Source organism: Danio aesculapii, chromosome 1 (genome assembly GCF_903798145.1).
Source record: "Danio aesculapii chromosome 1, fDanAes4.1, whole genome shotgun sequence".
Taxonomy (NCBI): domain Eukaryota; kingdom Metazoa; phylum Chordata; class Actinopteri; order Cypriniformes; family Danionidae; genus Danio; species Danio aesculapii.
The window spans coordinates 30,520,818-30,534,436 of record NC_079435.1 but is presented as its reverse complement, the minus strand read 5'-3'; the positions used below and the strand labels follow the sequence as shown (position 1 = coordinate 30,534,436).

Below are 13,619 nucleotides of genomic sequence, written 5' to 3'. Positions count from 1 at the left end.
CTTATATGAAAAGCAAAGTCATGGTGCAGTGGACTAAGAATTAATATTGTGTATGACTCCCATGAGCTTGGAGGACTGCATCCACAAATCTCTGCAATGACTCAAATTACTTATTAATAAAGTCATCTGGAATGGCAAAGAAAGTGTTCTTGCAGTACTCCCAGAGTTCATCAAGATTATTTGGATTCATCTTCAATGCCTTCTCCTACATTTTACCCCAGACATGCTCAATAATGTTCATTTCTGGTTATTGGGCTGGCCAACCCTGGAGCACCTTGACCTTTGCTTTCACGAACTTTGATGTGGAGGCTGAAGGATGAGGAGTACCATCCTGCTGAAGAATTTGCCCTCTCCTGTGGTTTGTAATGTAATGGACAGCATAAATGTCTTGAGACCTCAGGCTGTTGATGTTGCCATTCTCTCAGCAGATCTCTCACATAGCTCCGTACTGAATGTATCCCCAAACCATGATTTTTTTCTTCACCAAACTTGAGTGATTTCTGTGAGAATCTTGGCTCCGTGTATGGTTCCAATAGGTCTTCTGCAGTATTTGTGATAATTGGGATGCAGTTCAACAGATGATTCATCAGAAAAATCTACCTTCTGCCTCTTTTCCAAATGATCAACTAGAAGTCAAGTTATTATTTTTTGCTCTTACAACTGGGATCGAAAACTTTTGTCAGGTAGTGTATGTGTGTATACTTTGTATGTATACCAAACATTGTAAAAGATATGCAAGTAGTATCCGTGACATCACCCACAGCTTTCTGAAGAACGCAAAAGAAGCTACAAGTAGGTGCGGCCAACCGTCGTCATTTGTTCGCGTGTCATTGCACCAGCCGGGGGATACCAAACAAGGGCATAAAAGTGGAGTGTAAGCACTAAGCAGAGCTGCAGATGCCTGGTAGCATTTTGCTTTCACAGACTTTTCTTTGGGAGAAATGCTTAATACTTCATTACCTGCGACTCATTTGTGTTCTGACCAAATGTGTTTGGTTGGATACTATATCAATAAAATATTTAGTTCTTTAAAAACACTGTTGTAATACATTGAGCCACTAAACATTGTTCTTATGATACTTTTCTACCAGAGGAAAATGCAAACTACTTCCAAATACTTCAAATGTAGTGTGTCCGTAAATGTAAAGCTACTTATGAAATCCATGCATAAAACTGTATGACAGTGTTTCAGATGACTGTTCTAGAGCCTACAGCTAATTAATCTGTCCGATTATTTCTAAAGAAAAATATAAATAAATTATCTTAAATAAAACAAATACATTTATAGATATGGTATATAACTATACAATTACATTCACCTGGGAATGGAGGCCACGTGAATGGTTTGTGAGCACAATTAAGTGCACACAGTATGCCATATCATCTGATAATTGTAGGAAATAATTCCAAAAGGAAATTGGCTGTGTAAAGCTAAAAAAAACAAAACAAAAATACGATGTATATGTGCGGAGTTCAGCAGCTAATCAGCCGGAATCAGCTGAGGTGAAGTGACGGCGACCAGCAAGACCTAGCTGTCACTCAAGTGGCCACACCCTTAATTATGCAGACTTAATATAACTTAATATAAATGAAACGGATGAGTTATAAAAAAAATTCACCCCCCTCACAGTTGTCATGAAGAGTAATATTAGCTATATGAACCAAAATTGTTCTTTGTACCAGGCTGTAAGCACCATTCTTTTTCTCCTGTAAAGTTGGATTTGGATTTTGGATTAATCACGATTAATCTTTGCCCATCAATTATTATAAAGTATAAAATATCAATCTAAAGTATATTTAACATGTTTTAAATGGCTGCAAACACAACTTTTGTTCTTTAAAATGTGGTATTTTTTTTTGCTTGCATAGCATTAAAAGTCAAGCAGTATGTATTACCATTCACAAATCAACCCCCTCGGAAACCCAAATCCCCTCCCCCCCTTCTCCTTATCTTGAGAATATTAATAAAAACTTCAGTGGAACTTGTTGCTTTTAATTGTGTCTTTATTGCCGTAGGCTGAAGCTGGGTTTTTGTTTAAGCTTTAATTGGATTTATCTTGAGAAGCAAAAGAGTCATTCAGAGCAATTCATTGGAGACGGAGGACAGAGAGAGAGAGAGTGAGAGAGAGAATCCTCAGGCAGAGAGATGCTTATCTGCTAAGAGGAATCCTCTTGCTACAAATGTCAAGTTCCCTTACAAAAGCCACTAGAAGTGATCCAGGCAGGCAATTTTGGCCAGTCAAAGTTTGCCTAAACTGTTTTTAAGAAGACATGAATAAAAACACGTTAATTTAGAATGTTATTAATATTATTATTAATAATAATAATATTAATAATAATAATACAATAATAAATAACAAAAGTTAACAATCAATCAAGGAGTTTTATTACACTAAAATAACGCTGGGTTACATACAATGCCTTAATACTTGTACTTTTTTATTTTTTTTTTTACAAATTTAGGTGGATTGAACATAAAACATTAAAGCAGTCCCACACAAATTTCCAGAATTGTGTTGTTTCAGCTCATTTTAAATAAGTAGTTAAAACAAGCAGCAAAAATTTTTTTTGAGTGTATATATGTTCTCGGAAAGCTATCCAATGCTAATGAATGATTTGTTTGAGATAATAACAAGAATTCAAGTCATTTTAAAACAAAGTTTTGTATGTTTTTCATTTTCTGTTTCAGGGAAGGCTTTCGTTTCTCTTCTCAGGAGGCAGCATCTAGTTTTGGAGATGACCGTCTGCTGATTGAGAAGTTCATAGACAACCCCAGACATATTGAGATTCAGGTATTCACTATATGCTTCTACATGACTTGATGAACAATTTGCCAGAGAAAAACATGTCTCCTTTACATTTTAGATCGTACAAAACAGCCTGCTTTTCCATTGATTTATGCAAGATTACACTGGGCATGATTTTAGAAATGATGAAATGAAATGTCTACATTGGATGCATTATTAGTTGTCACAAATGAATTTAAATGCAGTTCAATTCATGGTTGGTGAAATGTGTTAACTTTTAAATAAGTTTTTGAAAGAAACACTCGCTAAGCCTGCTTTTAAATTTGATAAATAAAAAATAATACAGTAATATTGTAAAATTTTATTAGATAATTATTATAATATATTATTATGTTTTAATATATTTCAAAATAAAATTTTTTCATGTGACGAACAGATTTTTTATCATATAGTTCGGAAATAATTTAATCGGCTAATTTGACACTCAAGAAATGTTTCTTTTATCACCCGTTCAGAGCAGTTGTGCTGTTTTTAGGGGGGGATTTTATTTAACTTGTTAACTTAAATTTAAGCAGAAATACTATGTTGTGTTGATATTTTGATATATTTAATGCATCCAAACTGGTTAAAAATAGCAGCCCCTTTTGAAAATCTTACTGACCCCAAACTCTGAATACCAGAGTATCTGCTGGACACTTGGGTCATAGATATAAATAGCCTTAACTTGGCTCATGGTTATAAATTAGTTCATCCATCTGGTTGTTACAACTGATTACTGAAAGCGGACACCAGCTGTTTTAGAAGTAAGATACTTTTGGCCATTTAGTGCATCCATTATGATAAAATATTTTTCTAAAAAATACTAAACCATACTATAAAGTGTATTATACTGTAAATGTTATAGCACTTTCAACACTGAATGCTACAGCTTACAATAGTATTAAAGGGTTAGTTCACCTAAAAAAAAATTGTTATTAAAGGTCCAGTAATATGAAAATAATGTATTTAGATGTTAGTATCAGCATGTTAGTTTTAAGAATATCTGTAAGTTAGTGTGCTCTAAAGTAGTGACAATTCACATTTAGAATATATAAAACTGTTGTAAAAATCTAAAGCTTGCAGTTTGTCACCTCAAACTTTGGTTTCTCATCAAATCTTGACCATTCAGATGCTATCTAGTATCTGATGTACCCTGCTCCCTTAAAGGTGCTTCTCATTTGCTTTTCATTTGATGTGCTTTATCTCAACCACTCTCACTGGCAGAGCTGTGATAAAACTAAATGCTATTAGCTGTTTTTTTTAAAAAGGGGATGGACTGCTGTATGTCTCATTACATAAAAAACATCGAATATAAAATGCACATTTTAAAGCACTTCATGGGAACTTTAATTAAAGTATGACTTATTGCCATTAAAGTCAGCAGCACAAAATGCAAGCGCCGTACGCCCATCTCATATGGAAGACATTGACTGTTATGAATAAATTCTATACTAATACTTGAAACCATATAGTAAAGGTTGATATTGTAAGTCTGTTTGACTTATAATTGTTTATGTATTTGCAATGGTTTAAGAAATATGAAAAATTGACTTAATTCCACACATGAAATTGACGAAACATGCAAAGCACACACCAAGTAAATTTGACCTATTGTTTTTTGTTTCAGTTTTTTTCTTTTTTTTTACCTTCTGGCATGAGGTTATTTTTTATTGCTTTAATAGTTTTAATAGTTTATTTATTTTTTTCTAAAAATGTTTATTGATCCCCCTACCCCCCCAATCAATTAGGCATACAATGACAATGCAGCCTACAAAACAGCACATATCCACACACTTCTTAAATATGTATATACACATAAACACATTCAACTAACTAATATAATAAAGAAATAAATAAAAATAATAATAAATAAATAAAAATAATCAATTGAAGCATTGAAAAAAAGATAATGACAAAATAACAAAAAATAAAAATACATGTTTACAAACATACAATTTACATAGTATTCATATATGGTTCCCAAAGATAGTCAAAGTCTTTCTGCTTGCCTTTGGTGATTTAAGTTAGTCTCTCCAGTCCAAAACAGTTCAATATTTATTTGTTCCACAATTCCATGGATTAAGCGTCCATGTGTTTACAGTATAATGTAATAGCCCTTCTAGCTTGAAGATAACCAAAATCCAAAATTTTTGTCTTTCCAATTGTAAGTTCGAAAGGATACAAACTAAGAATACAGAGCTTGGCATTTAGATGGATTTTAAAATTAAACATGTCTGACATACAATCAGTTATCTCTTTCCAATAATTTGTATTTTAGGACATTGCCAGAGGCAGTGATATAGTGTTTGCTTTAATAGTTAAGGCTCAAGGCTAGTAATGAGCATGTTGTTGGCCCATCCTCAGATAGAAGTCAGCCTTGATTGGTCATTTTAAGGATGAATATGTGGATAAATGTTGCTAATGCCACTTTTGCTGTGTAAGTCACTTTAGGTAAAAGCATAGGTAAATCCACAAATGCTAATGTTATGCCCTTTTCTGTAAGGACATGCTTTAACTGATTTCGGAAGAGCCAGATTTCCCTGCCCAGTGTAAATTTTTTGAGTTTATGCTTTTCTACAGCAACGTTTCTCTTCTCTAAACTGTGATTTCTCTCTCTCTTCTGTGGCCACAGTGCTGTTTGTGCTAATGGCTTCCATTCTGTTGCCTGCAGGTGTTGGCGGACAAACACGGCAATGCTCTGTGGCTGAATGAGAGAGAGTGCTCCATCCAAAGAAGAAACCAGAAAGTGGTAGAGGAGGCACCCAGGTATGTTTCAACATATGCTCTTATCTGAAGTCAGCCTGAAAGTTTTATGAAATTAATAAAATGTATAGCTGTGCATGGACTACCCACTCCACTATCCTTTTCAGCTATCTACATTGTTAAATGTTGTACTTGTTTGGCCGTTTAGCACTTTTCTAGACCCAGACACCCGGAGAAAAATGGGCGAGCAGGCTGTGTCTCTGGCGAAAGCAGTGAAATACTCTTCAGCTGGCACTGTGGAGTTTCTTGTTGACTCTGAGAAGAACTTCTACTTCTTGGAGATGAACACACGTTTGCAGGTTTGTATATGCATGTGTAGATTTAAAGTACATGCTTTTTGCTCTTTTGAAAAATCGTTACATTGAAGGTTACAAATTAATAACCTATCAATCCACAAATACAGCTCAAAGTCAGCCATAATTGGTCATTTATATCAGCTGATTTATAGTTCATAAATCATGACCTCCAAATGCATTGTTTTAATTATATTGTTTTATATTATGTTTTAATAATTTTAATCTCTGCTTCATCCGCTTGTTAAGTGGTGAGGTATGGAATACTGTTTCCGGGTCCAAGCCGCTACTCATTTGAATAAAGATAACATTAGTTTATGAGGACTTTTTAGTCATATCACACATTAAAGTGAATTTTATATAAAATCAATGGTGCACATGACAGTCTCTGGACTTACTGCATCACAGACACCAATATTTTAACAATTTATAAAAAATGTATAACTTTCTGGCCATCGGATATTAGGCATGGATATATATTGCGATCGTGATTTTCAAAAGTATTACATCGCTTTGTAAACGTTTATTATTACCATTGGTTGAGTCTCCCCATACAGTTTGATCGAGCGCTTGGCTTCGCGTGATGTCACACTTAACAAGCGGATTCTGTGGTAATTCGTAACATAAGTTCATTGAAGGAGCTTATTTCAAGCATTGATGCTATAATGTAAGTTTAGAGAAAAGATATTCTCATAAATGTTTGTGCTTTGATGCTGTGCTGAGCTTAAAGGTTCCATAGTGCATTGATTCAGTATGATAAATTCTCTCATATCTACAAAGAAGGTATGTGGCATATTTAAAGGAAGGGTTCACCTAAAAATAAAAGTCTTTTTTTCTATTAAACTTAAAAGAAGATATTTTGAAAAATTATGGAAACCGGTAAACATTGATATCAATAGTATTTGTTTTTCCTCCTATGGATGTCAATGGTTACAGGTTTTTAGCTTTTTTTTCTTAAATAATTTTGTGTTTAACAAAAGCAAGAAACTCATTAAGTTTTGGAACCACTTGAGGGTGAGTAAGTAGCGAGTTACTGTTCATTTTTTGGGTAAACTATCACTTTAAGTAAAAAAAACCCCAAAACAAATATTATATGCCCATTTACAACCAAATGATTTACCCCTAGGATGAAAAGCATGGTTTTTATAATATTTGAAATGGTTGTGAAAATGAACGAACTTTGCTCTGATGATCTGCAGCCAAGCCTCTGTCACTGCCTGCTCTCTCACACACACCAAAAGTTTGGCGTCTGTGGGTTTTTTAAATGTTTTAAAATAAGCTTATCCTGCTCACCAAGGCTGGATTTATTTAATCTAAAATACAGTACAAACTGTAAAATTGTGAAATGTTATTGCACTGTAAAATAACTGTTCAAAAGTAGTTTATCATTTAATTTAATAATTTATTCCAGTGATTTTTAAAGATAATTTTTCAACTTTATTACTCCAGTCTTCAGAGTCACACGATCCTTCAGAAATCACTGTATTATTATTATTATTATTATTATTATTCATTGTAATAGTAAAAAAGCAATAATGACTAGATTGGACATTTATACACAGCAGTTTACATGTTTGCTGCCTCATTACAAGCATACATGGCAAATTGCACAATATACATGTTAAACTATCAAAAGATACATTTAAACAGACCTTATGCCTCATTGGGGGGGGGGGGGTCTGAATAAATGTATAATCTGTATATCCTGCATTTTTGTTCTGGCAAGCTGTATACTGATGAGATATGAGGAAATGAGGCTGCTGTTTCAAAGAAAGCTCATATGTATGTAATATAAAATGTGTATATTTAAAGATTGTATACGCAGACGTAACCTAGTTAGTTTGAAAGAAAATGTTACAATCAGAAGATTTTGTATGTACTGCATTAAGGCCAGTCCCCACTGATCAGAGGGATCTGGGCTTGAACTTATGCCCTTGAATGAGCACCAAATGTGTCATCATAGCACATCTGAAGTATTAAGTATACAATGGAACACAGTGTCAGTCCTAATCATCATTTTTCTTGTACCTCAATAGAACCCAGATCTACAGAGGACATCAAAGTGTCCATAAAGCTTATTAGTGTGGAAACATGCAGAATGAGTCTGGGCGGCACTGCTCTGGGCAGGAAAAGAGTTTATTATTTCCGCTCGAGGTTAATGACTAGTTGTTAGCTGTGCTGTCTGGTTAACGAGACTCTTTTAAACACCTTTGTTAGCATTTGAGTGTGGTTGGTGGGAGATACTTTGTAGCATTTTAATTCTGGTGACAAATTCTCATTTTCTTTCAGTAAAATGAGATTGAGGCATCTGTCCACAGCAGTTCTTGTAATGTGTTATTTTAGGATAGAGCTGCATGATATTGGACAAAAAACTGCCATTGCAATATTTTGCTTTTCTGTGATTTTGCTATATATATATATATATATATATATATATATATATACTGTATATATATACTGTATATATGTATATATATGTATATATATATATATATATATATATATATATATATATATATATATATATACTGTATATATATGTATATATATATATATATACTGTATATATATATATATATATATATATATATATATATATATATATATATATATATATATATATATATATATATATAGGTAGGTGTAGGTTTCCCCCACAGTCCAAAGACATGCAGTACAGGTGTATTGGGTAGGCTAAATTGTCCGTAGTGTATGAGTGTGTGCATGTTTCCCAGAGATGGGTTGCAGTTGGAAGGGTATCCGCTGCATAAAACATATATGCTGGATAAGTTGGCGGTTCATTCCACTGTGGCAACCTCAGAATAATAAATGGACTAAGCCGAAAAGAAAATGAATGAATGAATGAAAATGAGAAATAATACAGAGAAATAGATGTTCAATGCCCTCTAACTATTAGAGTAATTCACCAAAAAATAGAAAAGAAAATTGGACTTAATTATTTCATGATTGAAAAAGCTGAATGTATGATTCAGGAGGCAGAGACAGTCAAAAATAAACTAATTGGTCTTTAAGTCTTTTTTCAGTCTTTTAAGTTGATATTTCCAAGATAAAATGTCTTAAATACACATAGAAACATTGTTTTAGAGATAAGTTGATGTAATTAGCATTACTAATCAAACCGTTTCAGTCGTTTTTGTTTTTGACAAATGATACAAGGTTTAGATATGGGATGCAAATTGTACCCACAATTCTAGAATGTGAATCCCTAGATTCTAGAATCCCACAATTCTACACCCCTCACAAATCTATCTTTTAAATTCATGTTTTTAATAAGAAGCTATACAATATTATGTTCGTGCATATACATTAGATTAGTCAGTACTGAAGCCAAATCTGGAGCTTATCTAACAAAATAACTTAAGATAATGGTCTAAAAACTAGTACATCCAAATTTATGTTAAAGACAAATATTAAATACAAATTAAAAAAAAGAGGAACAATCAAGAGAAGCAAAAGAAAAATGAAAAATTTTATTGAAATTTTGTAGGTTGTAATTTTTTTGCAATATTTTGCTTGAATTTAATTGTATTTCAAATTTTAAATATATTTGTTGACTAAAATATTATTTTAATAAATATATCTGTTTAATAATCCGGTTTGTTTAAATGAACCAAAATATGTACATTGCCATGCCAAAGCTTACAATATTTTTAAACGTGTTTCTCTCTTTCAGGTGGAACACCCCATCACAGAGTGTATCACAGGGCTGGATCTTGTGGAGCAAATGATCCACATCGCAAAGGGAAACAAACTTCAACACAAACAGTCTGACATACCCATAAATGGCTGGGCCATCGAGAGCAGAGTCTATGCTGAGGTAAAGCTACAAACAAACAGTATAATGAAGATTTACTACATTTATCATCTCAGAATGACCAAATATCAACAAATTATGGTCCTTTCATTTCTTTCTAACAGTAAATCTGCTGGTCAGACAAATACAAATGGTCTTGAGTCTTCAAGTTTTCTGTTTAGTGTAGTTTAGGGATGCTCATTTCGGTTAATTTTGCTAACCGACAACCGCCGCTCATTAATCGGTTATTAACGGTTAACTGGTCAGATTACTATTAATTTTATATTAAACAAATTGACGTGTCTATTTTGTGTCTGACACATTAAATATTGCATTTTAAAATACTGATTTATTTTTATATGCTAGCATATTAATAATAGAACAAGACAACAGAGCATTTTCACGCACCTGCAGTGTTTAGCACAGAAGAGCAGAATAAACTAAATAAAATGAATAAAATAAATAGGACTGCCCTAAATTATTTTCCACTTAAATAATTAATTTATATTACAAATCGAAAACACTGACTGATTATTTTTAATAACCGTCATAGGCTGTTTTTTTCCAATCATATTTTTGTCTTCCGTCAAATAAAAATAGCAGACTTCCTCAAATCGCTCGCTCCATGGAAAATATGCATTTATTTAATGCCCCGCTTTTATTATTATAATCACAAAACCTTTTTACATTTTTAATAGAAATCATTATTTTAAAGATTATGTCTTGGTTTCCTCTCTCTCCCTTGCTGTTCAAGTGCGCGCGCTGCGTGATGAAAAGACAACAACGCGCGCATATGTTGACTTTTTGTAAACAGTTTTGTTGTTTAAATATGATATTGCATTGATGTGCATACATGCTTTATAAGCTGTAAAATAAAAGGTAAAGCCTATTTGTTGCGTTTATGACGCAGATCCAGGTCAACATCAGCGATGGTTTGGTATCAACACGTCTGTTTCAAACAGCAATATTCTTCTTCCATTTTGCTTCTTTGGCAAATGTGTCTGTAGCCACGGGTTATAAGTTATCGTCCCGCTAGTTAAGTATGTCTCGCAGTTGAACAAGTGGCCGACACAGCTAACAAGCTTTTTTCATTCCAAAAACGCGAGGCGCACCTCACTGCCTTTATATGTTGACAAGGAAAAAAGAAGAGAAGAAGCGCGGTCCTCTTATGAAACGACTGAATCAGCTGGGTATCGATTGTGCATAAGTGTTGCTGTCTGTGTTGTTACAGTTGTAATATTTAATACTATTGTGATATTCAAGATTTGTAAATTCATACAGCTCTGGATAACTTAAAACAGCCATTAGACCTTCAGAGCGGTGTTAATGCATCCTGAAGTAAAGTGAAACGGCTATAAACTCCAGCAAGATAGAGTGATTATATGCAGACTCATACTTTATCTATAAATAAAGTATAACTATAGAAACTGTGTTCATCTTAACTAAACGCTTCGTTGTGTTTGCTGGCCTCACGCATCGCGCACCTGTCAGTCAGTCAGTCAGCACGTAACGCCAAAGAATTAAACAGATAGCGCACAGCACTATACTGTTACAGAAAACTTTGCGCTGTTATAATTCACTTACCTTTTAATATGTTTTGGTGCGATTATAATCCGCTATTAAAAACAACAACAATAACTGAATGTTTTGAATGGGTAATGTAGCCGTGGCGAGATGCATTTTGGTCCCCGCCATGGAAGAATGAATGTAGCGGAAACCATGCTCTTTAAAAGTTCTCTGTAGTTGTCTTGAAAACACAAACTGCTGCTCTGGGATGAGCCGCGTGCAAAAGATGCCCCTCTTAACGCAAAGGCGCATTCAATCGGCCCCTTATGCAGCCAAACTAAAAATATATAAAATAATGATTTTAATCGTTTAACTGATAGCATTAATCGGTTACAAACGCACCCTTTCGGTTAACGGTTAATCGATTATTTTGAGCATCCCTAGTGTAGTTATTAATAAATAAAATCAAAAGCACATTAGGACTTTTGCACAATCTTCAGTTATGATGCAGTAACTTTCAATTGATTAATTTCTTAGTTTGTCTGTGAATCTTTGCAATGTACCTGAACATTCATGAGTTTTTGGTCAATATGATTTTGTTTACTTTTTCTTTTTGTAGCAAAATTTCTATAGACAGTAAATATGCTTATTTTATTTAATATTTTTGTGTGCACCTATTTCAAGTTCCTCACAGAATACTTGCAATTGTTTATATTTAGCAGCATAAACAGATACTAATGATTTCTGAAATATTCTGTGATACTGAAGACTGAATTAATGCCAGCACAAGAATAATTAGTATTAAAAATTTCACAAGAGAAAATTGTGACAACATTACAATATATTACTGTTTTTATTTTTTATATTTGATCAAATACTGCATGTCTTGGTGAATATGAGATCTACAGACCTCTACTCTTTGAATGATAATCTGAGTCCTCCGCAAAGTCACATTATGTGCTACAAAGAGTAAAAAAAAAACAAACATGGTATTTATTTCAAATCTCCAAACAATTTTGGGGTTAAATGTGACTGAGTATGCCCATGACTGATTTACCCACCTAATTTTTGTTACCTTTCACAACGAATTTGAGTAGGCCCTGGTCTAATGAAGGATTTGTCTTCATAAGGATAGATTATCCTGTCATATACCGGCATCATATTTTTTTAATGTTCAGCTTTAAGATGATTTACCTTTACATTTTACATTTTAGACAGATTAAGTGGGATGGAGAGCATTTTCACTCCTTCAGCAGAAGCGCTTAATCCTAGACTCACCTTAATCCGTGTGAGACAAACTGCCTTTTGTGTGTTTAGGATTATTCTAGTCAGACATTTGTATAAATCTGAATAACACCTACAGAGTTCATATCTGTATCCAATGAATCAGTGTAAGGCTTTTGTACCTTGTTTAAATGAGATGCCTTCATTTGACTCACTCTGGATGGCGTAAGTTTTTGGGCTTGCAAAGATGAGAGGAACCAGGCAGACCTTGTTAAGCCATCTTAACTGAGCTACGGTTTGAACTGAGTTAAGACCTGAGCTTTGAGGACAGGCACTTGAACCCTTGTTTCCTGTGTTTTATTTGAGAGCTACTATTTCCTCTGTTTCTTTTTTTTTCAGGATCCATACAAACAATTTGGACTCCCCTCCATCGGCCGGCTGTCTCAGTACCAGGAGCCATTTGACTTGGTTAATGTTAGTAAACTGACCTGTCTAGTCACTTTCTTCTGCTCTAATATTTGTATGTGTGTAGTTGAGAACAGAGGCTATAGTAGCTTGAAATGCAGCCAGTTAAGACATCTATTAGTGCTCATATATAAGTATATAGTGCGCATATATATAAGTACACCCCACACAAATCTATCTTTTAAGTTCATATTTTTAATAGGAATCTGTATAATATTATATTTGTGCATATACATTAGATTAGTCCATACTGAAGCTAAATCTGGAGCTTATCTAACAAAATAACTTAAAATAATGGTCCAAAAACTTATATAGCCAAATTTATATGTTATTGAAAAATATTAAATACAAATTTAGAAAAGAGGTAAAATCAAAAGAAGCAAAAAATGTAAAAATTTAGTTGAAATTTTGTGTTGTATTTTTTTTTTGCTATATTTTGCTTAATTTAATTGTATTATCTTTCAATTTCTAATTGTGTTTGGTGACTAAAATATTATTTTAATAAATATCTGTTTAATAAATCTGTTTTGTTTAAATGCACCAAAATACATTTCCTATATTCATTGAGAAATAGAAAAAAATTATTCATTTTCAAAATGAGCTGTACTCAATTATGCTGAGCATTGTATGTGTTATTAAATTGTATTTATTATTATTAATATTATTTATTTATTTATTTTATTTTATTAATATATACTATTAAATTGAGTACAAATTGTGGTATTTAAACCTGCTGGTTAGCCTTTTATGCCTTTTGTGTATAAATAT

The 13,619-nt window shown here is 33.1% G+C and overlaps 1 protein-coding gene across 1 annotated transcript in view; it reads left to right on the top strand.

Annotated features, from left to right (window-relative positions):
- The window catches only part of pcca (propionyl-CoA carboxylase subunit alpha), a 91,168-nt gene that overhangs the window by 35,341 nt on the left and 42,208 nt on the right, over positions 1-13,619 (top strand). The window contains exons 10-14 of the mRNA XM_056458662.1: positions 2,690-2,792; positions 5,458-5,552; positions 5,698-5,848; positions 9,537-9,680; positions 12,786-12,860. Coding sequence (XP_056314637.1) covers positions 2,690-2,792; positions 5,458-5,552; positions 5,698-5,848; positions 9,537-9,680; positions 12,786-12,860 — 568 coding nt within the window. The remainder of the gene's footprint in view (positions 1-2,689; positions 2,793-5,457; positions 5,553-5,697; positions 5,849-9,536; positions 9,681-12,785; positions 12,861-13,619) is intronic.